The following is a 25808-nucleotide window of genomic DNA, read 5'->3' as shown; positions in this document are numbered from 1 at the left end:
AACTGTTTTAATATGTACTGTATGTCAAGAGGGTACATTACTGTTATTTTTAAAATTATGGGCTTGTAAATAGTGATGAACGCAAAACAAAAAAAATGCACCTTTATTTCCAAATAAAATATTGGCGCTAGACATTGTGATAAGGACAACATTTAAACTGTGTAATAAACAGTACAAATGGGCAAATAATTTACGAATTTTAATTGCAGTAGCATGAATTATTTAAAAACTATAATGGCCGAAAACTGAAAAATATTGATTTTTTTTCAATTTTTTTTCTTATTTTCCCGTTAAAAAACATTTAGAATAAAATAATTCTTGGCATAATGTACCACCCAAAGAAATCCCAATTGGAGGCGAAAAAAACAAGATATAGTTTATTTCATTGTGATAAGTAGTGATAAATTTATAGGCGAATATATGGAAGGAGCGCTGAAAGGGGAAAATTGCTCTGGTGCTCAAGCGGTAAAACCCCTCAGTTGTGAAGTGGAGTTAAGTGCTTACCATTTGGACTGTTGTCATCAACCAGGATGATCTCCTTGAGAAGAATGGCAGGTGAGGTGTACATGACACTGTGCACTGTGCGCAGCAGGGTGGACCAGGCCTCATTGTGGAAGACAATTATAATACTTGTGGTGGGGAGAGGCGGGCAGCGTTTAAACTTCTGGGCGATACACCTGCAGAGAGATAGGAACAAGAGTGGCTTCTACGAAGTTTGGCATGCATGCAATTATTATCATGGTGATATTAAAATTTAACTCCAGCCAACACCTTTTATTAGTTTTAGATATTGTGGGGTGGATGTATGTTAGCTAGTGTTGCTCATAGTCAATACTGTTGAATACTGAATAAAAGTTACAGTAGGGTGTTGTACCGTGTTAGCCATCAGTAAAAGCAGGAAGTTTTGTATCAGGATGATACCATTTATTGGCTAACTAAAAAGAATAAGAGTAAGCAAGCTTTGGGCTGTATAGCCTTCGTCGGGCTTCAATCCTGTTTGCTTGCAAGCTGATGGTACAGACAGCTATATACATGTCAAAAGGGGATACATAGATTTTTTTTCAAGCATAAATACATGGCACTAAGATGCCTTAAATGAACCTAAACTGAGAAGTATATGGTTTTCCTTTTAAAATAATACCAGTTGCCTGACTCTCCTGCTGATCCTGTGTCTCTAATACTTTTAGCCACAGCCCCTCAACAAGCATGCAGATCAGGTGCTCTGACTGAAGTCAGACTGGATTATCTGCATGCTTGTTTCAGGTGTGTGATTCAGTCACTTCTGTAGCCAAAGAGATCAGCAGGGCTGCCAGGCAACTGGTATTGTTTAAAAGGAAACATTCATATCCCTTCCAGTTAAGGTTCCCTTTAAGTGAAACAGAACATCTATAGGGTGGGAGGTTGTTAGCTGAGATAAGACTCCTTGTTTACACAATACTCACAGAATTGGGACTTAAGCTGAGTACAAACGTACGATAACGATTGTTCAAAAACGAACGATAACGACAATTGGACCGATAATCGTGCGCTCCAAATTTTCCAACGATTGTTTTTTGGGACGATAACGACCGTTATCGTTCAATCCGACCGATCCAACCCGGCGGATTTTTTCTAAAGATAATCGTTCAATCGTTGCAGTGTGTACAAAGATCGTCCGATAACGCATGTTCTTATTGCCTGTCATAACGTCACTTCCGTTTGCGCACGCATTTTTTAATCGTTCGTCGTTCAGTACTTTATACTTATATCGTTCACGTGTGTACACAATCATTCATTACGAACGATCTTTTCCGTCTAATTTGAATATCGTGTAAACGTCACGAATCGTTCGTAACGAACGATCTTTATCGTACGTCTATACGAACCCTTAGTCTGTCACAGAGGCATTGTAAATTCTGAGTTCTCAAGTTTAGCTATATAGGCTGAGAAAGAGTTTGGGCGTCGGTTCCATCAGCTTGCAAGCAAACAGGATTGAAGCCCGACGAAGGCTTTACAGCCGAAAGCTTGCTTACTCTTATTCTTTTTAGTTAGCCAATAAATGGTATCATCCTGATACAAAACTTCTTGCTTTTGAATAAAAGTTACAAGAGTTTAGTGGTATTTTCCCATAATACTCCACCAATAAGTACTTGGGGATGGCCAGGGAAGTGTAGTCAACTTATTTGGGGCAGGCGGCATCCTATTGGAAATCTGATAAATGGACACCTGAAGTGATGTTATTTATGGAGGGTGCCATATTTATTTCCTTTTAAACAATACTAGTTGCCTTGAATCCTGCTGATCTATTGGACTTTAGTAGTATCTGGTCACGACCAAGAAAGTATGCTTCATTCTGGGCCCCAATTGGGCCTCATAATCTTTCAGCTAGTATATTATTTGTTTCACTGTGATTTTAGGTGGCTATTTATGCCCAAGGCACTTTGTTGAGAATCTTGATATAGCACTTTATTTCAGGCTGACTTTTTTAATGGCTTTTTTACATCTTTACCACATCTTACATGTCACCAGGGGCGTTTCTAGGGTCCTTGGAGATCGGGGGCACCTGTGGGCACTAGGTGGGGAGGGCATAAAAATGGGTGTGGTCATGAGGTGAGTGGGCGTGGTCATGGGTGGTGCCAAATGTACATGAACTTAGCAGCGGCGTAAGCTACAGATAACGGGCCTGCCCATCAAAATATTGGATGGAGCCCCCTGTCCTTTATTTAGATAATTTACAATCAGTATAGGCATAGATCAAAGATGTATACGCACATACAATTTTGATTGGTCAATCACTGACCAATTTTACCACCCCCGTGCAGTAAGTGGGCCAACAGACAATGAATTTGATGAACAGAGCTAAAATTGGCTAATCAAAATTGTATGTGTGTACCAGGCTTTACAGCTAATACTGTACATACTGAAAGTAGCAGGGATCAGCATACAATACAGCTGGTTTACAATCAGTAAAGGCACAGAGTAACACCTTACACTGTACCCACTGGAGGTAGATAGTGAGTGACAGGGACCCCCGGTAGATAGTGAGTGACAGGGACCCCCGGCAGATAGTGAGTGACAGGGACCCCCGGTAGATAGTGAGTGACAGGGACCCCCGGTAGATAGTGAGTGACAGGGGCCCCCACCCCCGTTAGGTAGTTAGTGACCGGGCCGCCCCCCCCTCACCTCGCAGCCAGCAGACCTCGATCAGCAGGCGACCCGACCAGATAGAGCAGGCGCCGGACGCACCACGCTAAATATGTGGAAGTGATGTCACTTCCACATATCAGCGGTGTACACTAGGTCCTAGCGCCCGCTCCATCTGGTTGCTGCTGATCGAGGTCTGACGCTCTGGCAGCGGAGACAGCCGGGGGGACAGCGGCGGCCAGGGGGGGGGGACAGCGGGCAGTGCCGGGCACCCCTGGGGAAGAGATCCAGGGCACCCCAGGACAGATTGGGGGCACGTGCCCCCCAAAATAGGGCTAGCGACGCCCCTGCCGGGCACCCCTGGGGAAGAGATCCGGGGCACCCCAGGACAGATTGGGGGCACGTGCCCCCCAAAATAGGGTTAGCGATGCCCCTGCATGTCACAAGCTGCTTACCAAGGTTTACTGTACCAAAAACGATCATGTAACGCTATAGTTGAAAAAGCACTGTGAGAGTCCTGATTACGTTCAGTATTAGGGGAGATTCAAAATGTTTTTAAGGTTTTTATTGTTACTGGATAAGTCCATAATAATTTACTTTCTATTCTCAGAAATAGTGAGTTTAGTGAGTTTATGACTATTTCTTTGACTGATCCTTTATCCCAAAATGGGGCATACTTTCTTGGTTTCTTGTGAAGATTCTTTAAACAGTCCTACAATGGGATGCTAGTAGCTTAATTTATATTAACTCTAGATATAATTCTGCAGTAGTATATGGATTACACACCTGAAACAAGCATGCGGCTAATCCAGTCAGAAACATCTGATCTGCTGCATGCTTGTTCAGGGTCTATGGCTAAAAGTATTAGGGCTCGTTTCCACTATCGCGAATCTGCATGCGTCCAACGCATGCAGATCCGCACATGTAATACAAGTGGATGGGCCTGTTTCCACTGTAGCGTTGTTGAGGTGCGTTTTTTTCAGCGTGAAAAAAACGCACAAAAGAGCCAACGATTTCGCCTGCGTCGGGAATCCGTGCGAATCGCCGCTAATGTATTTAATAGTAAAAACGCATGCGTTTGTTACATGCGTTTTTACCCGCGATTTCGCGTGCGATTTCGCACCTTTTTCAATTTTATTTAGCCCTGGCAGTGTCATGGTTAATTTCGCATGGCACCCTGCCATGCGAAATCGCAGGCGAAATCGCGGGTAAAAACGCATGTGGAAACGCATCCGCATGCGTTTTTACAAGCGTCGGAATGCGGCCGAAATCGCGTCGCAACAGTGGAAACAAGCCCTTAGAGGCAGAGGATCAGCAGGGCAGCCAGGCAACTGGTATTGTTTTAAAGGAAATAAATATGGCAGCCTCCATATACCTCTCGCCTCAGGTTCACTTTAAAGCCGAATTATCGCAAATACCTTCTGTTTTAACCTTTTGAGGACCACAGTGTAAAACCCCCCTAAAGACCAGGCCATTCTTTGTAAAGTAGGCCACTGCAGCTTTAACCTCTTGCCGACCGCGTCACACCGACGGGTGTGGCCACGGCGCCAGCCCCAGGACCGCCTAAGGCTGCGCGCGCATCTTCTGCTTGGGGGGCGGAGCTCCGCCCTGCCCCGCCTTCAGTCTCCGAGCGGCTATTGCCGATTAGGAGACCGCTAGACGGCGTGATCGCCGTATTTCCATGTACAGCGCTGCAATCGGCAGCAGCGCTGTACTGGGGACAGCCATGTCAAACAGCTGTCCCCCTGGGGGACAAGAGAATGATCGGCTCTCATAGGAAAAAGCCTATGACAGCCGATCGCTATAATTGGCTGGCTGTGGGGAGGGAGGGAAGATTTTTAAAGAGACAGCTTTTTTTAAAAAAAAAAAAAAGCTAACAATAATATTTATTTTTTAAAAAATAAACATGGGGCAGCAATCAGACCCCACCAACAGAGAGCTCTGTTGGTGGGGAGAAAAGGGGGGGGGGGAAATCACTTGTGTGCTGTGTTGTGCGGCCCTGCAGCATAGCCTTAAAGCTGCAGTGGGCTATTTTACTAAAAATGGCCTGGTCACTAGGGGGGTTTAGCACTGCGGTCCTCAAGAGGTTAAAGGGACACTTAAGTCAAACAAAAAAAATGAGTTTTACGCACCTGGGGCTTCCAATAGCCCCCTGCAGCTGTCCGGTGCCCTCGCCGTCTCCCTCCGATCCTCCTGGCCCCGCCGGCAGCCACTTTCTGTTTCGGTGACAGGAGCTGACAGGCTGGGGACGCGAGTGATTCTTCGCGTTCCTGGCCACAATAGCGACATCTATGCTGCGATAGCATATATCATATACCATATAGCAGCATAGAGGGTGCTAATGTGTCTGGGAACACGAAGAATCACTCGCGTCCCCAGCCTGTCAGCTCCTGTCACTGAAACAGGAAGTGGATGCCGGCGGGGCCAGGAGGATCGGAGGGAGACAGCGAGGGCACCGGACAGCTGCAGGGGGCTATTGGAAGCCCTAGGTGAGTAAAACTCATTTTTTTTGTTTGACTTAAGTGTCCCTTTAAGGCCAAGCTGCAGGGCCGCACAGCTCAGAGTCAGCACACAATTGATCCCCCCTCTCCCTTTTCTCCACACCAACAGAGCTCTCTGTTGGTGGGGTCAGATCTTATATCTTTTTTTCTTTATATATTCCCCCTCCCTCCCTCCTCCTCCAATCACTTCCCTGCTTCTAGAGGGGAAGGCGTTTCATATGACTGTCCCCAGTACAGTGCTGCTGTAGATCGTAGCGCTGTACATGCTAATTAGATGGCGTTTCGGCGTCTAACAGTCTCCAAGAGGCGATCGACGCTGGGAGACTGAAGGCGGAGCGGAGCTCCACCTACCAAGCAGGAGATGCGCGCGCAGCGTGCAATCTCCTGCAAAACGAAGGCCTAGGACTTTACGCTGATCAGCATTAGGCGGTCCTGGGGCTGCCGCCACGGCCACGCCCATCGTTGCTCCCCATTTGCTGCCTCATCTTCTATATAAGGCAACAAAGGTGTCTTTTTTCTGTTTTGTGTGGCATTCTTAACACATTACAGAACAAATTGTTAATTTAAATGAATTTGAATGAACATTTCTGCAAATAAACTGGACACAAATAATAAAATGTTTATTTTTAAATTAGGGAAGTTACTTATTGGAAATGAGTAGTATTTGTATTCCCTTAAATCCCACCTGAACTGAAAGAGATATGAAAGCTGACCTGTTTATTTCCATTTAAACAATGCAGATTGCCTGGCTGTCTGGCTAAGCTTTTGCTTCCAATATGTTTAGCCATAGACCCTAAACAAGCATTTAGATCAGATGTTTTTGACTGAAGTGTGACTGGATTCGCAGCATTCTTATTTCAGGTGTGAGATACAGACACTACTGCAGCCAAAAGATTAACAGTACTGCCAGTCAACTGTATTGTTTAAGAAATGAATATGGCAGTCTCCATATACCTTTCAGTATAGGTGTATTTTAAGAATAACTTGTGTTTACTGTATATACTCCAATACAAGCCAACCTCGTGTATAAGTCGACTCCAATATTCAATCCTCTTAAGCTAGAATTTTTTATTGACTCAAGTATAAGTCTACCCAGCAAAGTTAATGGCTGCAATTGGGGCTCAAGAGGGGTTGATCACTACACTGCATACAGTATTGCAACCATTAACCATTCCTGTCATTTAAAGTGAACCAGAGATAAGGCACCCTCATGTATTTTACCATATATATCAGTGGGAACATTAGAGAAAACACCTACCCTGCTCTCTGTCTCATTCTTCAGTGCTCAGCTTGCTTGTTATCAGCCCTGATAAAATCCCAGACTGAGCATTCAGCCCGGCTTTGCTCAGGAATCATTATGGCTGAGTCTGTCTTCTCTGATGTCTTTTCAAGCCCAAACCTGACCCCTTCTGGCTCTGCAATAATGACTCCGCTATAATGATTCCTGAGCAATGCCAGACTGAATGCTCAGTTGGGGATTTTATCAGGGCTGATAACAGACAGGCTAAGCAGTGAAGGATAAAACAGAGAGCTGGGTAGGTGTTTTCTCTATTGTTGCCACTGATATCTATGGTAAAATACATGAGGGTGCTTTGTCTCTGGTTCTCTTTAAGTGCAGCCAATACCTCCTCCAGGCCTCCAAGTGCTGCAATTATTCACTACCTTGTATGCAGCCCAGTATTTCCCCCCTGCCCATTTCCTTGTTAAAGAACAAGCGACACCTATGCTAACCTAGTAATAAAAAACACATATATAAGTAGATAAATACTACCTCCACTTACATAACAGATGTGGGGCTTGATTCACAAAGCCGTGCTAACTGTTTACACGGGAGTGCTAAACGGTTAGCACGTGAAGTGCCATTTGCAGACTTTTGCGCGTGATCGCGGACATTTGCGCGCGCAAAAGTCCACAAACGCGCAAATCGCAGCACTTTGCCCGCGCAAAAGTCCACATACATATATGTGTTTTTTATTACTAGGTTAGCATAGGTGTGGCTTGTTCTTCAACAAGGAAATGGGCAGGGGGGAAATACTGGGCTGCATACAAGGGAGTGAATAATTGCAGCACTTGGAGGCCTTGACGGCTTTGTGAATCAAGCCCGTATTGTGCAATCCACGTAATGATTCCTGTGAATTTTACAAAGGAAAAACAGAAAATCCTACTCTAGGCAGTGGCCATCTTACCAAGCTAATGCTGACATCATATCCTCGCTGACTCTTCTTTTCCCCCTCCCTTCTCTTGCTCATTGTGTATTCATTAGCTGCCCTCCTCCCAGAGTCTTTTTTTTATTTACACATCCAATCACTAAGTCACCTCAGCCTTGCTTGTAAACACAAGTGATTAGCTAAGCAGGGAAATAAATGGAAGAGGAGGAACATATTATATATAATAGATAAAAAGAACTCCCAGCATTCGAAAGAACTCCCAGCATTCAACGTTTTGGCACTTTTTGGCACTAGGGCCAGTGCTCCTAAAGTATGTGATAACTCCAAATCATAACAGCAGAAAAAGTTTTGAATGCAGGATTAGCATCTTTATCACTTAATACATTCAGACCAGTTGCTGTTGAAATTTGATTTTTATGGTGACAATACCGCTTTAATTGTTGTGGCCAGGACTTTCAGACCTGTGTTTTCTTGACATTTTCTTTCCTCAAAAGTATCACTTACCACTGGGTAAATTGCTGCAAATGGGAATGTCACATTACTCAGTGTGCTTAGTGTTGCCTGTGACTCGTGTATAAATTGATCCTTATACTTTTATGAAGTGAATCAGACCTACATTTCTAGACTTATACTCGAGTATATACAGTGATTAAATTGGGCGGACTGACTGTTTAAACAGAATAAATCTAACTACGTACTCAGGATGCCTTTTATCTGGTCCCAGGTCCCGAGCCAGTGAAATTCTTTCGCTAGCAAAGGTATTTATTTGAAAACGATCTTGTGCCTTTCTCTTCTCTTTCTGCTCCTCTAAGCTGAGTGTATCCTCTTGGAAGGATTTCCCAGAAGCACCTGGTGCATTGGGATCCTGAGGTGGCCTCTCCAGGTAAGGCTTAAGTTCCTCTGTGGTATAGTATCCTGGCAAACACGTCATTTTCTCTTCAGTGATATACTGCCTCATAGGTACAATAAAGTTCTCATCGTCTGAGGTCTGAGCCATGTATTTCTGCAGAAACAATTCTTCTTCCACCCCTTTTACTATCTTCCAAACACCCCTGTTCCTTTGTAGTGAATACAGCGTGCTCAGGATACACAAAGCCATTATCCCCTTCGCCACATAGCGGGAAAACCACTTGTTTGTGCGCATTTTGCTGTTTTAGCTTCCTGGTCAACAGGTGACTGGACTGGTCGAGGTTACGCAACATTAAATTCAGCACGAAAAAAAATGAAAAAGAGAGTTTGTTACATTTTAACATGATATAAGAAAAAAAACATTGTTAACAACCTAAAAATAGTACATGTGAAAAATCCAACCTTACAGAGAGGTTCATATTCTGTCAATTCTGTGTTTTTAACCCTTTAGCAGCCAAATAAAGTAAAACATTATTGGGCTGCAGTGCCTTCCCCAGCCTGGCAGGCTCAGCAGGTCATGCAGAGCGGGCGGCAGGGAGCTTTCATAGTTACCTGTCTGAACGGCTGGGTTGGCTTCTTCCTCCTCCACAGAGGCGATGTAATCCTGACATTTCTTCTCAGTTCTGATCACATGATATGACATGTGATTGGCAGTGGCATAGCAATAGATGGTGCAGAGGTTGCTACCACATCGGGGCACTTGGGCCAGAGGGGCCCCCTCAACCACAGTATTAGCTCTTTATTGGTCCTACTACTGACCTAAGCCTGTTTAAAAACAGGTTCTGGGTCAGTCCTTGGCGCAGCATCACAGCGCGCATGCGTGCGCCCGCTCCCGCGTACACATGTCCGCCGTGCACACGCACACACGTCTGGCTGGCCCGCCACCTGGTCCTGTCCTGCATCCTGTCCCAACGGCTGTCAGTGCTTGACATGCACAGTAGCACAAAAGCACTGACACATGGACAGGACGCAGGGACACTTGCAAAATATTATATAGGATGCTGATAATAATCACCTCCATTAATGCTTTGTATAGAAGCAATCATTAACAAACTGTTCCCCATCCCCTTCTTGACATGTGATCCAGGAGAGCATGTCAGCGTTACAGCGCCACCTAGTGGTGGAAGAGGGGTGACGGAAGAGTCCCTTCCATCTCCTCTATCACCCCTCTTCCACCACCGGGTGGCGAGGTAACGCTGACACAGTCTTCTGGATCACATGTCATATCATGTGATCGGACAAAGAAGACTTGTCGGAGGTTCAGAGCCGCCAGTGGTGGTAAATATAACTGCCCCCTGCCACCCGCTTGTCTGGCTGCACTAGGCAGCCAACACGAGATATGGCAACAGAGGTTTAGAATGCACACCAGCTTTCCAATGAAAAATTTAGTTTGAAGCTGCTAATGGGTAAATAGCTCATCCAACCATCACAGGTGGCATAGGCAGTACTGAGCCCACCCCTTTTTCTCTTCTCGAGCTAAACAGCACAGTATGGGCAAAGACCCTCCCCCAGCCTGCTGACTGGACGAGTCATCATTCAGTTTCCATCCTATTACCACTTAACACACATATTAAAATATAAAATACATACATTTTAAATATACATTTCTGCCAGAGTAGAATGCAATATCAATTATTTTTTTTCCTATGTTGCTGTTACTTTCAGTGGGTACTAAAAAGTTGACAGATCTGACCGATTTTGGACTAGTCCATCTCCTCATGGGAGATTCTCACTTTTACCTTGATTCTTTTCAAAAGCACTCCCTGAAAATAATCTATACAAATATGTCAGCCAACTCCCCTGTTCGTCTGCACACTATCTGAGCAGTTAGACTGAGCAAATGCAGTACAGTAAGTGCTTTTGTAAATAAAGAAATAACTGTGAATCCCCCATGAGAAGGACTAGTCTGAAAGCTGTCAGACTTTCAATGATTTCTGCAAGGGACAGTTAAGTTGATATACAGAGAAAATGTGAGACTTTAATTGCCTGTAGTTCCCAAAATGTTGATTAACGTAATACCTTTAATAAGCAACTTTACATAGTTTTCTTGCAAGCTTTTAAAAACTTTAAAGGTAGCCATACACCATACAATGTTTTAAATATATTTTCAATTCAAGAATTGCAATTATTTTTTTTTTGACCAATGTATCACACACATGTTCAATGTTTCCCAAATAATGAAAAAAAAATGATTGAAAACACAGAAAAAATTTAGTGGATCTGTACATCAAGTAACTGGCAATCCACCACACACCATACAATTTTGATGAAAATTGATCAGAAAAATCCAACACTCCCAATCTTCTATTATCGAATAAAGACAGGAAATTTGAATTATCGAATTGGTGTAAAATTAGATCTTTTAATTGTATGGTGTGTGGCGACACTGAAGTGAAAAAAAAAATATGATATTATGATTTGTATGTGTAGTACAGCTAAGAAATAAAACATTAAGATCAGGTACATCAGTCTAATTGTTTCCAGTACAGGAAGAGTTAAGAAACTCCAGTTGTTATCTATATGCAAAAAAGCCATTAAGCTCTACAACTTTCAAAGTCGTGGAGAGGGCTGTCTTCTGACTTTTATTATCTCAACCGTTCCTGAACTATTTACTTTTTCTCTGCCAGAGGAGGACTCATTGGTTCACAGACTGCTCTGAAAGAATCATTTTGAATGCTGAGTGTTGTGTAATCTGCACATATTATAGAATGATGCAATGTTAGAAAAAACACTATATACCTGAAACTAAAAATATGAGAATATTTTCTTTGCTGCTAATCTTCTAGTAATTATTCATAGTACACAACCAATTCATTATATCATTTTTTTTGCTTCAGTGTCTCTAAGTCTTTTCTTCATGCAGGATGCAGAACTGGATCAGAACCAAACCACTTATTGCCTGCATTTAGTAAATCAATGAATTAGATAAGCTCACAGAAAACTGATTTTTAAATGAGGTGACAAAAACCTGGTATAAACAGGTATCAAATAACTTAAAAGTAATAAATGAGAGGCGATGTGCCTTTCCTCTCTTGAAGGAAAAAAAACAATAAAATTGGGGAAAAAAAACATTTATTCATTCAATTTTGCAACCCACCTTATTTTATTATTATTTATTGTATTTATAAAGCGCCAACATATTACGCAGCGCTGGACAATATAGTACCGTATATTTATTTCTCTGCAGAACACTAAATTCACAAGCGATATTGCACCACTGGGCTCCTGGTCTCTCTCAATTTTCCATATTGTCGGAGGTAATTGTAACCACAAAGAATCAACAACCTACTATTTTAAATGAGGTGTTATATAAAGTGTTATGAAAGCTTGTGATTATTACTGACTTGTGTTTTCCATATCTTCATTTCCAGGAATCCATTAAAAAAAGATTGCTTGCTTGTCCACAGAAAGGGTCCGTGACTTAAAGAGACACTGAAGCGAGAATAAATCTCGCTTCAGAGCTCATATTCAGCAGGGGCATGTGTGCCCCTGCTAAACCGCCGCTAGAGCGCCGCTAAACGGGGGTCCCTTCACCCCCAAATCCCCTCCGTACAGCGGGGGAGCTCTTCCGCATTGGGGCAGGGCTAACCGCCGCAGCCCTGTCAGACGCGTATCTCCGCCTCTCCCCCGCCCCTCTCAGTCTTCCTTCACTGAGAGGGGCGGGGGAGAGGCGGCGATGCGCGTCTGATAGACGCGACTGGAGGCAGGACTGCAGCAGTTAGCCCTGCCTCCAGGAAGGGAAGATTTACGACCAAGACTACGACCAAGGTTTGCGAGGGTGGGTTTGGGGGTGAAGGGACCCCCGTTTAGCCGCAGGATAGCGGCATTTTAGCAGGGGCACACATGCCCCTGCTAACTATGAGCTCTGAAGCGAGATTTATTCTCGCTTCAGAGTCTCTTTAAGCCTAAACAGGTATGATTAAGGAGCTTAGGGGGTACGAAACACATTATCTATGCTCTTGGTTGAATAAAGGCATTTTAAAGAGAAAATTAAAGGGACTCCGAGCAGTGCAGAAACTATGGAAAGATGCATATCATTTTGAAGCTATCGTTCTCATCTTTCCAATGATATATAAACCACCTCCCTACGCCTTTCAGTTTTCTCTATTTTCGCGATCGAAATCGCGACCGCTGCAATTTCAATCGCGAAAATAGCGAAAACTAAAAGGCGTAGGGTGGCGGTTTATATATCATTGAAAAGAAGAGAAAGAGAGCTTCAAAATGATATGCATCTTTCCATAGTTTCTGCACTTTTTGGAGTCCAGCATTTTATTACACAGGACGTCTTTTCCCCAAAGACGGCAGCTCCATTCAGCACAATGCAATGAAATACAAGGAACCCCGGGGGATATAATTACAAACATCATGCTGGTAGGTGTGAGGATATAATTAATTAGTTGTGGGTATGCTTAAAGGCATACCCACAGGCACTGCTCGGAGTCCCTTTAACCGAAAGATAGTAGTGGGAAAGTGAGAATTCCAAAAAATAAAGATAGACCAAGAAGTGATTGATATTCGCTGTGTAATTTGATCATGTTTGAACCATTGCGAGCTCACAGACAGGAAACTGTCAGGGCCATGGTCCTGACATCTCCGGTAGGAGAGGTTTCACCACAATATTAGCCACACAGACAGACATCCCTTATTATCAGTCAAGAAAAGGTAAAGATTTCTCACGAGAAAAGGGATATAGACTAATGATTGTGGTGTTCAATCCAGGGTTAAAGTTACTCTGGTCAAGTGACAGGCAGCCTATTGGGCCAATCAAAGCACCGGGATCACGTCCTAGAAAGCCACTGGGCCTAAAGAGCCCAGGCCGAGATGAGTGGAGTGGCTGTTAGTTACAAGGAGCACATGTAAGTTACCAATGCACACTACACTGCACGCTAGCAGCACAGCTTGATGGATCAAGCCCATTGTGTGTGATCTGCATGGTAACATGATTTAAGACCATAGACTTTCATGTTAGCATTCACAGTATGAGCAAAGAAAAAAGCTTGACCTAGCACTGTTCACAGTATGATGCACCTTCCCATGGGCTTCTGGAAAATGGCTTCTGAGAGCAGGAAAGAGAAAAAAAGGGCCAATAGTTTATAGATTTTAGCTCTGGCATACTTCAATGAATGTGTCATTGAGAAAAACAATAAACAGTTAAAACTTAAAAAGTAGATTTAAACATAAAATAAAACTGTGGAATGTCTTAAAAAGTCAATTTTAGGAGAAGGAAGATAGATACAATTGTTTATTTCATTAGCTTATTTTCACCTTGGGTGTCCTTTAAGGAACATTTTAGCAAGCACAGGATTTCCTGCTGGTTTGTATTGTGTTCTCCGATATCCATGTTGTAATGCAAACCCCCCGTGCGGGCAGAACAAGCATGCATAAAATTGCATACGTGCACACCTTGTACAGCGTGAATGGGGCCCTAGAGACCTCTAAACAATCTTACAAGATTACAGCAATTCTAAAGTTGTGTACACACATCCAATTTTGATTGGCAAATGACTGGATAATTTTAACACTTCCATGTAATTCCAGAGCTTATCCGTTGGTCTTCATGCTACGTGGAAGTGGTAAAATTGGTCATTGATTGGCCTAACACAATTGGCTGTGTGCATGCACTGTAAAGGTGCCAATCAAGGTACAATCTGCAGCCGATTGATCGTTTCCAGTCACTACTGTAATTGTTTGAAAACAATAATTTGTGCCCATTAGCACTCAAATTCCCACTAGCTAATTCGATCCGATTAATGGAATCAAACAGATTGAACCCATCAATCTGATCAAATTGGCTAGCGGGAATTCATCTGATAATGGACAAGGCCGACAGTAGTAGTATTTAGTAGTATTAGTTTAGATCTTTTCAGTCGATCACCGTGGCAATTGGAAAAGATCACCGTACCGTTAATGGGCACCTTTGCACAGAAGTGCTGTGGCTGCAACCAGCATCTCATCCTTCTCTCTGTCATCTGATTATTCATTTGTAGTTAGCCAATAAATGGTATCATCCTGATTTAGAACTTCTTGCTTTTACTGATGGCTAACATGGTACAATACCCTACTGCTACTACATCATCTGATTATAAGATAGGTAACAATGGGCTTAATTCATTAATCTGCACTACTAAAGCAGCGCACCTTAATGGAAGGAGCGGCCGCCGATGCATGCCGTACATAGCAGCGCTCGCTGCTATGTAAGGAGTGTGCCTTCCTTAGGAGCGTGCCTTCCTTAGATAGGAGAGTGCCTTCCTTAGGAGCGTGCCACTGCCTTCCTATACATAGTTACTATGTATAGGATGGCACGCTCCTATCTAAGGAAGGCACGCTCCTAAGGAAGGCACACTTCTTACATAGCAGCGAGCGCTGCTGTGTAAGGCATGCATTAGCGGCCGCTCCTTCACATTAAGGTGTGCTGCTTTAGCAGTGCAGCTTAGTGAATCAAGCCCAATGATATGAAGTTTGTACCTGGCTATACTGTCTATGGTCTTACGAAACATTAGTAGCAGTGATATAGATGCAGGCTTACCTTTATGCTATCCTCGTCTGAGCTCTACCATGAGTGTATTGTGTGGATCCGGTCACATTCTTGTAGCAATAAGATGGCCAGCCCAATAAGCTCTTGGGTGTGGCAACATCATTGTTTACTGTAGAAAATTAAATTAATTAACTTATATAAAATCTCCAGAAAGCAAGCCTCAGCTCTAGCAGATGATTCACCTCTTCCTCTTACAGAGCTGATGCAAACAGAGGTCTCCAGCAATAACTCAGTGCTTAGACAGACAGACAGAACAGGGTGACCGTCACTAATAAAAGAAAGGTCTGGAACCCACTAGCAGCGCTTTTCTAAACCATTTCTGAGCACTTGTGATTTGAAAAGCTCTTGCTAATGTAATGCTATGGGTGTGATCCCATTTGAGGGATGAGATTTTTTTTTTTTTTTAAATCTCGCATAGAATTACATTAGCAAGCACTTTACAAATCACAAGCGTACTTAAAAAAGGCTTAGAAACACGCTGCTGGTGGGTTCCAGGCCTAAGTCACTTTTTAGTTTCTTGATAAAAAAAAAAGCAATAAGCAGTTAATTAGAGTAAAATTTGGTAATAGCATCATGGCATGCATGGCATTGTGGGTCCTTTACAACAGAGACCCAATGTCAGCCTGCACATAATCATCTTTACTACTGGCAGACATAAAAAATACTAGACAGCACCAAATTGCATTATTTATAACCACACCCACTTTTGCATTAGGCTAAAAGGTTTTATAGCTATACATATGCACAGAAGGAAATACTAGTTGCTTGGGGGTTGGAAACAGCTGTTTTCCACAATGCAACGAGGTTCACAGACAGGAAACTGTTAGGACTTATGTCCTGACATCATACTGTGGGAGGGGTTTCATCACAATATCAGCCATACAGAGACCCCTGATGATCTATTCAAGACAAGTAAAGATTTCTCAGGGGAAAGGGGGTATCCACTACTGATTGGGATGAAGTTCAATTCTAGGTTACAGTTCCTCTTTAACTACGTAATTGTCAATGAGCTCTGCATTTAAAGGGAACCTTAAAGAGGAACTCCAGTGAAAATAATGTAATAAGAAAAGTGCTTTACTTTTACAATAATGATGTATAAATGATTTAGTCAGTGTTTGCCCATTGTAAAATCTTTTAAATCCCTAATTTGCATTCTGACATTTATTACATGGTGACATTTTTACTGTTGGCAGGTGATGTAGCTGCTGCATGCTTTTTTTGGCAGTTGGAAACAGCTGTAAACAGCTATTTCCCACAATGCAACAGGGTTCACAGACAGGAAACTGCCAAGAGTACGAACTTTTCTTGTTTCTTGTGGGAGGGGTTTCACCACAATATCAGCCATACAGCACCCCCTGATGGTCTGTTTGTGAAAAGGAATAGATTTCTCACATAAAAGGGGGTATCAGCTACTGATTGGGATGAAGTTCAATTCTTGGTCTGAGTTTCTCTGTAAAAAAAAATGAGTTTTACTTACCTGGGGCATGTACCAGCCCCCTGCAGCCATCCTGTGCCCTCAAAGTCACTCATGGCTCCTCTGGTCCCCGCTGCCAGCTAGTTTCGTTTTTGCCGACTGGGAGTCGGCCGGCCGCCATGGTTAAGTTTTTACGCATCCCTGCTGGTGAAGGAAGCTATTGCAGACATCAACCAGTACATTTTTACGCGTTACTGCGAGGGCAGCGAGGGTTCCCTTTAAGTGAGAATGAGCTGCCTTCACTAAGTATTTAATTGCCCTCCGATCAGCTGAAATTAGGATTTGAGTTTAGACGGGCGGTAAAATGTTGCTTTTCCCTTTCTTTCGGCTTATATAGAACAGCGAGGAACACAATGTTAGCTTTATTACATCAGCCTCCTCCCCACACAGTGTACCAGGTAGTTCCATGTTCTATAGGAGGTATACAGCAGCCCCACACTAATCACATCCTTCAGAATGCTGCTTGTTAAGACCCAAATAAATCACGGCCAGATCTGTGCTGCCTGACCCCATTTTCCTTTATGCTTGCGAGCTGCTGGAAGCATCCAAATTGCCAGTCTTAGCTGGTGGCAATGAGTCAGTGCATGGAAAGTAATATTAGAGCAGGCAGCGGGGGTATAACAGCTTGGAATAATAACTGTACTTCTTCACCCTGGTGGCTTCACCGATCAGCGTGATTAATGTAGCTTTAACGGCTTTATTTAGAGGAGATGGAACAATTATGGGATGATTATTAGGTTTATTTTTAAATGTCATTTTCTGGAAGAAATGACTTTCTTTTACTTTATATGGATAAGTATTACAAAGAAAAAAAGTTTACTTATTTCCTCTTCAACTTAAGACCAGCGTTGTGGATGATGCAGGTGACCGGATCTACCTGCCTGGTCCATAGAGAGCAGGTACCGGCTATGGGTCCCAGGCAGGTCATAGATTCACTCCATGAAGTGGTAGCGGGTCCTTCGGATCCTTTTCTAGTTAATAGAACTGTGTGGAAGGGTGAGCAATTTACCCAAAGAAGAAAACACAGAGACAACGGGAGCCAAAATGGTAGAGTTTGTCACAAAGTATATAAAAATGAAAACTGGGCAAAATGAATACTCACAAAAGGGAAGTTGCAAGGGGAGGAACCAACCACTGGAAGCAGGTGGAGATGCACAAACCCAACTCTACTCGGGTACCCAGAGAAGGTGGTGATGGTCACACTCCTGAAAAAACAGCTCTAAAGTCCCGACATGTGGCATCAGCCACGTGGTGACCAGACTTAGCCCTCACAAGGAGGGTAACAAGCACAAAGGGGGTAAGAGGCGCCCAGGCCCCCCTGGTGTTAATCCAGCCTAAAGAAGAAGCATTTATCTTTGCTAAGGGGTAGTCACCAGGTTCTGCACCATCAATGTAGGACACCAGGGATGGATCCAGACCAAGTTGCGCCTGGGGCAAGGTCAGGTTTTGGCGCCTAAACTGCCATTCCCCATCCAGTTTTGGCGCCTAAAGGTCAGGTTTTGGCGCCTAAACTGCCATTCCCCATCCAGTTTTGGTGCGTAAAGGTCAGGTTTTTGGCGCCTAAGCTGCCATTCCCCATCGACATTTTGCAGTCTTTTTAAGAATTCAACAAACTGTGCCTGGGGCAAGAGACCCGCCTGCCCCCCGTAGACCCGTCCCTGTAGGACACTACATAACTACATATCATACTAAGTAGTAGGTAGGTGCATGGTATTGGCTAGGAAAGTTTGTTTCCAATGTTTAACTGGTACTATATATGTTCAGATGTGAATGTTCTCATTGCACAATTAATAACTGCAGGTACAGGGATAGCCTGGAGGGTTTAGAGAAGGACGATCCACAGCTTGCCAGTCTCCAGCATTATTATATTTTATTAAATGAACAATCAGTGAAAACAAACCCTTACAATGTACAATTCAGCCCGGTGTAGGCTCCTCAGTCATACCTACTGGCTCTGTTACTGTACAGCATTTAAAAATCATCTCTCTCTCTCCAATGTCGATATTGAAACTGAACTGAAAGTCAGGCCTGGGACCCACTAAAGCGTTTGTTTGAACGTTTAGGGGCGTTTTAAATCGCTAGCTATTTTCCTAAATGTTCTGACGATGTAAATGCATGAGACAGATTCCATTAGGGAAATCACAATCGCAGGACATGCAGCATTTTGGGAGCATTTCAATTCTAATGAAATGTATAAGAGCCAAAATCGCTTGCAAAGCACTATCACAAATCGCTATCAATTGCGATAGCGATTTGCGCTTTCTAGTGGGTCTCAGGCCTTACAGGGAAATCCATAAAAACCTTAATAAAAACATGTATAAACATAAAGGACAAGACAAACAGCTGCTAAACAGAATGTTGTGTGTTTATGACAACAGAGGACCGAAAAACCTGAGCGGCTTACCTCAAAATTAGTTCATTAGATCCCCCCCAAAAAAACAAATTTTCATTCCATCAATAAATAAATACATCTTCAATTGATCCATCATCAATTTTCTAGTTTCCCAAAAAAAGCACTTTTAACATAATTGTCTTCGTAAAATAATTGTGTTACTTAGTGATACTCTCTCTGTATATTGAAATAATAACAGACAGTGGCGTAACTATAGACCCTGCAAGGGATGCAGCCGCAGGGGAGCCCAGAAGCTACAGGGGGCCCGGTGGGGGAGGGGGAGAGATTTATTTTCCTTGTCCTGAGATACTGACAACCTAAGGGCAGGAGAGAAAAAGCTCTCTGCTCTATGCACAATTGTTCTAATGACTGCATCTCTTCTGATACCACTGATGAGGAATCATAAAAAGTTTTGCTGACAAAGATTTGTAGACAGTCCCTATTCAGTGTGTAGCAGGCTCTTGTGTACAATGCCCAGCCCCCAACCTCTCTACCCCTCCCCAAGTGCTCTGTACTGTAGGGATGCTGGAGAAGTCTTCAGAGCCCATTTTTCATTGGAGAAAATGGCAGGAGAGCAGCAGTGTTTCATTTGACTTGCACAGCAGGAGGGAGGAGGTGGCACTGCTGTCCTGACTGGGGAGGAATGGCTGAGGGTGAGCCGTTTGTTTGTCACAGACTCAGTTAGCCAGTGTGCTACTGTGTTGAGCTGCAGCATGTCATGTGAGTACATTAAATGAAGCAGAGTACATTTTTGGGTGCTGTGCGATTATTACAAATGGGGGGGGGGGGGGGCGCATCCACAAAATGTTTGCCTCAGGCAGCAAAAAGTCTAGAACCGGCCCTGGGTGAGGGCATGACTCACATCATTTACACTGGGGCCCATGGATCTGCAGCCGTGCCACTGATGTGAAATGTTCCTATTTCCTGGAATATAAAGAGCTGAACAGAAGTAATTGCCTTTTTCTCAGCAACACTGTAAATCCAGATTTACAAAAAAAAACAAAAACCTTGAACTGAGTAAAATTATTTAAAATAAATGCATGATTTAGCTGCAAATGAATATTACATACGGTACTTACCTCACTGTCAGTTCCTCTCAGAAGCTCGCCATTTTCTTCTTACAGTGCTCCCTTCCAGTTCTGACAAGACTTTGTCAGAACTGAAATATACCAGTTGCTGTCAGTTATATATCAGCAACTGTCAGTTACAACTGAATGTGCCAGGTAATGTCAATGTTTCCCTATGGCTCAAATGGGTGATATTACAGTTTAACACTGTGCTAACCAGAAAGCTGTTATGGGGTTATGACCATTTTCAAAATGGAGGACAGAGAATTGAAATGATCACAGTGGACAAATGGGACGCAGGAGAGGAGAAAGAGATTGATGAGTAGACTACACAGGAGGTAAGTATGACGTGTTTATGTTTATTTTGACTTTTCATTTTCAGTTCAGGTTCTCTTTAAGAGCTACCTAGTCCAGCAGTTCTACAATAATTCAAAATGCTTTAGAAGATCTTGGCTTTACGGAGTGCAGGTTGAACAGACTGACTGCCTTGATTTTCCCTTGCCGACTATTACTGGAAACACTGATAAAGAACATCTTGTAACTGCAGTTAAAGTGGACTTGAATTCTTGCACAGGACAGAAGGAAAGCCTAGAGAAATGCACCCTATATGTATTTAAAGAGTTTAGCCTCTCTAATTCCCCCTCATCTGTGCCTAATCACACATGTCATTTGATCTCTCAGCTGCATCAGCTGTCTGCCACAGCAGAGCAGCTAATTAGTAAACACAGGATGTTAACAATATGTCTGCTTCCATGAAAGCATGAAGTAGACACACTGCAGATTTATTGCAGGATTTATATCAGCTGTAACAAAGAAACATTTTCCTTTAAAGGTAACTATGCTGTTACTTATCTTTTAGCGCAAAGAGGAAGGTCAGAGTTTAGGTCCGCTTTAAGTACATTGAAGCTGTGCTCTCCCATGGAGGATGTAAATTGAATACTGCCTGTCTACTAAATTTCCTTTTATTGTTATACCTTTGAAATTCAATACAATGAAATAAGTAAAAAAAACTTCCTCTGAGGGTGTGATTGGCCCCAGTACAATCATCATACAGGTATGCATAATAATTGTACTGCCGATAGCATCAGCACCGCCGTATGCCATCCAATACTTGCAGGTCCAGTGACAGGCTGTAGCGCTGCTAGTGACAGGCAGCCAGTACAGGGAAGTAATGAGAACCTGTCTCAGGAGGACTTGTTATCTCACACAGCCTGATGGGAGATGTCTCAGATTCTATTGTCCGGTTTCCATTGCAGGCTTGTGGCTGAGTGCTAACAATTTCCACTTGTCAGATGCGTATTCCCTCTGAGAGTTTTTAGGAGCTACATATTTCTCCATAGGGCAGGAGCTGAGATCCTCCACTGCTCATTCCCTGCTCGAGCATGTCAGCTAATCTGGATGGAAAAAAAAAAACCTGGACCAGTCCAGAAAATACAACTGCATTTATAGTACACGTTACAGTAGACCAAAGGCATTGTAAAGGAAAAATACATTTTTTTATCATGAAAATAATTTTTGCGTTTTCGCGTTTTGCTCACATTTTCATGCACAATCGCAAATTTGCGATTGCATGCAAAATGTTGCGACTGCGATGAGTTATCACGGTTTAGTGAATCAAGCCCCTTATCTGCAGTGTGACAGCCCCGGGCTGCAGACTCAGAATGAACAGGTTGAGGACTGCAGTCATTTTCAGTGGGCCAGTTCACATAGACCCATTGTGCTGGATTCAGTTGTGAAATATTCCCATGTGCATGAATTTTCCGGAACATGGATTGTGTTGGCCTTCATTTGATGAATAGCGCTCTCCAGTCCCAACTGGCAACAAACCTTGGAGCAGTACTGCGTATTCGTACAACAGGGATTGCAGTTTAACTCCAGCAGCAGTGTGAATCAGGCCTAATGCTGGGAATACACGTTTTTCCAGCAGATAGATGGTTCGATAGATCATTTCCGACATGTCAGATGTCACGTCCGATCAATTTGCCGCTCGATTCCTCATAGAAGTGAATGGAAAGAGATAAGAAAAACGAGCAGAAGATAAGAGAATCGAGTGGAAAATCGAGCGGAAAAACCGCATCGTGTATTCCCAGCATTAGTCTAAGTTCTCAGGGATGCATTGTATTGAACTACATAATCACATTGCTGACGTGATACAATTATATTGTAACTAGTAGGCCTAAGCGAGTTACAGTAACAAGCTCTAGGCGTCCCTCACAACCCCCTCTGCTCCCGCTCCTGTCGCCGCTGCATGTCAGTGCGCGCACGCCTGCGCACTGCACGCACACACGCCCGCCCCCGTTTTCCTCCTGTCCTAAACGGCCGCCCGCGTGCCACACATGCGCAGTAGCGCAAAGGCACTGATACAGGGACAGGAGAGGACGCAGGGAAACAGGGGGGTTATTGTATTATTATTATTGATTTATAAAGCGCCAACATATTCTGTGGCGCTGTACAAAGTTAGTTCTTTGTACCGAGTGCACGTGCTCCTTAGAGAGACACGTTACCATATCCGATTTATCGCTAGTTTTGCTATCTCTAGAAAGGTTGTCAAAGTAACCCTTTTCCCTACAGGATTTAGCTAGAGTTAGACTTAGCGCATCCGTGCGCTTTATTGCCGATTGGTGGCAGCGACCTGGCCTCTATATGAGATCCCAGATTGTATCGATTATAGATACAATCGAAGTTGGACTGTGTGTGGACTCACCAACCAATCCAAAAGGTTACTTTGCCTGCAGTGCTGACTTCCTTCAGGATTCCCTCAGGGTCTGAGTCTGAATGGTAAACTGCGGCATAGGGAACAGGAATTGGAGGGAGAATGCGCATACGTCACATTGTGTATTGTATAGGATGGTTTGTTCACATTGGCGGGTTAGCAGTGCTATGCGACAGATCTTTCGGGCATAACGTGATGCATGCAGTGCCGCATAATGCGAATGTTAACAGTGGCATTGAAGCATACTTTCTCTGCACTGTATGCTTCACTGTATGTGTCACACCAGAGGTATAACCTACAATGCAATTTTGCATTGGCGCCTTTTGGGGTGCCCAAATGGTCCATTAGCCCCAGGCACCCAAATTTCCTGCTTCCATGGATAAGGTACAGATTTATTTGACAGCTGCTAATCAAGAAGAATATACAGAGTTAAAAACAAGCTCCACAGGACGTGTGGCAGTAAATACAATACAATTTATTTTCTCAAAAGAAAAAATTAAATAAATAAAAGCGCTTCAAACAAAGACAAAAAAAAAATAGATGAATAAAAAAATTTCTATTGATGGCAATTCCATACAATTACGGTATTAACTCTATAATCTTAACATTGTATTTAATATTTCTTAAAGCATAACATAGATCTTTCTGTGAAACCTGAAGACATGGAATGATTTGTGAATAAACAGAACACAAGGGATCGACTCCATCTGTGCCGTATATATTGGGAGGTACCTGAGCGCATCACACCTGGATGGTGTTGCCATGGCAACCGCACACTCCACATCCTGAATTAATGAATGAACGAGAGAAAGGAATAGGCTTCGCTCGTCTAGCTCAGTCAGTGCAGAGATGGGTAGGTGGGTTGCTAGGCAACAGTGTTCCATAGACTGGAGTCCTTTGAAATTAACAAAGCTGACCCACTCACAGTTTCAGTGCACTCCTTGAGAAAAAAAATCCTTTCTTCAGAGGTCAGTGGGAAATGCTGCAGCAGACCCACGGAAGGCTGAATAGATGGACAGCCAGTTGTAGGGGGGAAAAAACAATGGAGAACAGGAAATGGGGGAATAATTGCTTTGCATTTGCACTCGATTAACCATGTGTTCCACCAGGAAGCTCTGAGGGGATCTCACAAAGTGTGAGGGCATTTTAACAGCATTACCTCTTGAAGTGCAGTATTTAGTGCAGAGATACTATACAGGGTTAATGTTTTTCATGGACTATGCAATGTTTCAAAGGGAACCTTAAAGCGGAACTGTAGATAGAAAATAAACACATTGTTTCACTTACCTGGGGCTTCTCCAAGCCCCCAGCAGCTGTCCTGTCCCGTGCCGGTCCTGCCCGAGCCTCCGTTCACTCGCCGCCGCTCCGTCCCGTACCTTGACTTGTAAGTCGAGGCCAGCGCAGCCCTGCCAAGCGTATCCTTTCTTCACGTTCCCTTCTGCAATAGGGGGGAACGCGAAGAAAGGATACGCGTGGCCAGAACCGCACAGGTGCAGTGGCCCGGCGGCAAAACCGAAAATAGCTGCCGGCGGGAGAACGGAGGCTCGTCGAGAAGCGGTGCGGGACAGGATGGCTGCTGGGGGCTTGGGAAAGCCGCAGGTAAGTGAAACAATGTGTTTATTTTCTATCTACAGTTCCGCTTTAACTGAGAGGGAAATGGATGTTTCCTTTTAAGCAATACCTGTTACCTGGCAGTCCTGCTGATCTCTTTGGCTGCAGTGGTGACTGAATCACACACCGAAAACAAGCATGCAGCTAATTCAGCCTGCATGCTTGTTCAGGGGCTGTGGCTAAAAGTATTAGAGACACAGGATCAGCAGGAGAGTCAGGCAACCGGTATTATTTTAAAAGGAAAAATCCATATCCTTCTCATTTTAGGTTTCCTTTAACCTTCCTGGCGGTAAGCCCGAACTGAGTTCGGGCTATGCCGCCGGAAGGCACCGCTCAGGCCCCGCTGGGCCGATTTGCATAATTTTTTTTTTGCTGCACGCAGCTAGCACTTTGCTAGCTGCGTGCAGTGCCCGATCGCCGCCGCTACCCGCCGATCCGCCGCAATTCCTCTCGCCGCGGCCGCCCCCCCCCCAGACCCCGTGCGCTGCCTGGCCAATCAGTGCCAGGCAGCGCTATGGGGCAGATCGGAGTCCCCTCTGACGTCACGACGTCGATGACGTCGGTGACGTCATCCCGCCCGTCGCCATGGCGACGGGGGAAGCCCTCCAGGAGATCCCGTTCTTTGAACGGGATCTCCGGATCTCCGATCGCCGGCGGCGATCGGAGGGGCTGGGGGGATGCCGCTGAGCAGCGGCTATCATGTAGCGAGACTTTGTCTCGCTACATGAAAAAAAAAAAAAAAAATTTAAAAAAAAAGATTTGCTGCCCCCTGGCGATTTTTTTGCAAACCGCCAGGAGGGTTAAATAAATGTGGCACTTGATTAGATAAAACGTGAACTCAGTTGTAAGTCTATTAAAAAGTTTGGAAATCCAGGTAAACCACATCAAGGAGGTGGTAAAATTGGCCAATGATAACTGGATGTGTGTACCAGGTTTTATGGTGTGTATACACATCCAATTTTGATTTGCCAATTATTGGTCAATTTTACCACTGATGTAGTATGAGAGCTTACCTACACAATCTGTTCATAGCATTCAAAATCTGTTACCTCTCATACTAAATGGAGCTAATTAAATTAGCCAACCAGGCTTAATGCTGGCTACACATGATGCAATATCCCATCTGATTGACTGGTAATCTGACAGGAAGTTGCATCGTGTGTACATGTCCAAACTGCTCCCAATTGATAATAGGATTCATTTTTTTGATGATAACCTCCTAAAATCGATCGTGGGCCGATCGGACATGTCGGAAATAATTGGTTCGATCCCATCGTTTGGACGGTAAGTTGTATCGTGTGTACCCAGCATCAGC

The 25808-nt window shown here is 43.8% G+C and overlaps 1 protein-coding gene across 1 annotated transcript; it reads right to left on the bottom strand.

Annotated features, from left to right (window-relative positions):
* Positions 1 to 475: 475 nt before the first annotated feature.
* On the bottom strand, positions 476 to 15298 carry LOC137526164 (polypeptide N-acetylgalactosaminyltransferase 3-like). Its single transcript, XM_068247383.1, has 3 exons — positions 15228 to 15298; positions 8491 to 8968; positions 476 to 677 (listed from the first exon to the last, which is right to left on the bottom strand). Exons 2-3 carry the CDS (start codon positions 8934 to 8936, stop codon positions 476 to 478), a joined length of 648 nt encoding a protein of 215 aa, XP_068103484.1. The 5' UTR covers positions 8937 to 8968; positions 15228 to 15298.
* Positions 15299 to 25808: the final 10510 nt, after the last annotated feature.

Source organism: Hyperolius riggenbachi, chromosome 7 (assembly GCF_040937935.1).
Source record: "Hyperolius riggenbachi isolate aHypRig1 chromosome 7, aHypRig1.pri, whole genome shotgun sequence".
NCBI classification, from domain to species: Eukaryota; Metazoa; Chordata; class Amphibia; order Anura; family Hyperoliidae; genus Hyperolius; species Hyperolius riggenbachi.
Note: the sequence above shows the minus strand (reverse complement) of the source record. Positions and strands in the feature narration are given on the sequence as shown.

Excerpts from the sequence above, each read along its gene's own strand:
- LOC137526164 (XM_068247383.1), bottom strand. The coding sequence starts at position 8,936 with ATGCGCACAAACAAGTGGTTTTCCCGCTATGTGGCGAAGGGGATAATG. Across the intron at positions 678-8,490 it reads CCAGATAAAAGGCATCCTGA|GTGTATCGCCCAGAAGTTTA; the intron begins GTACGTAGTTAG and ends ATCTCTCTGCAG.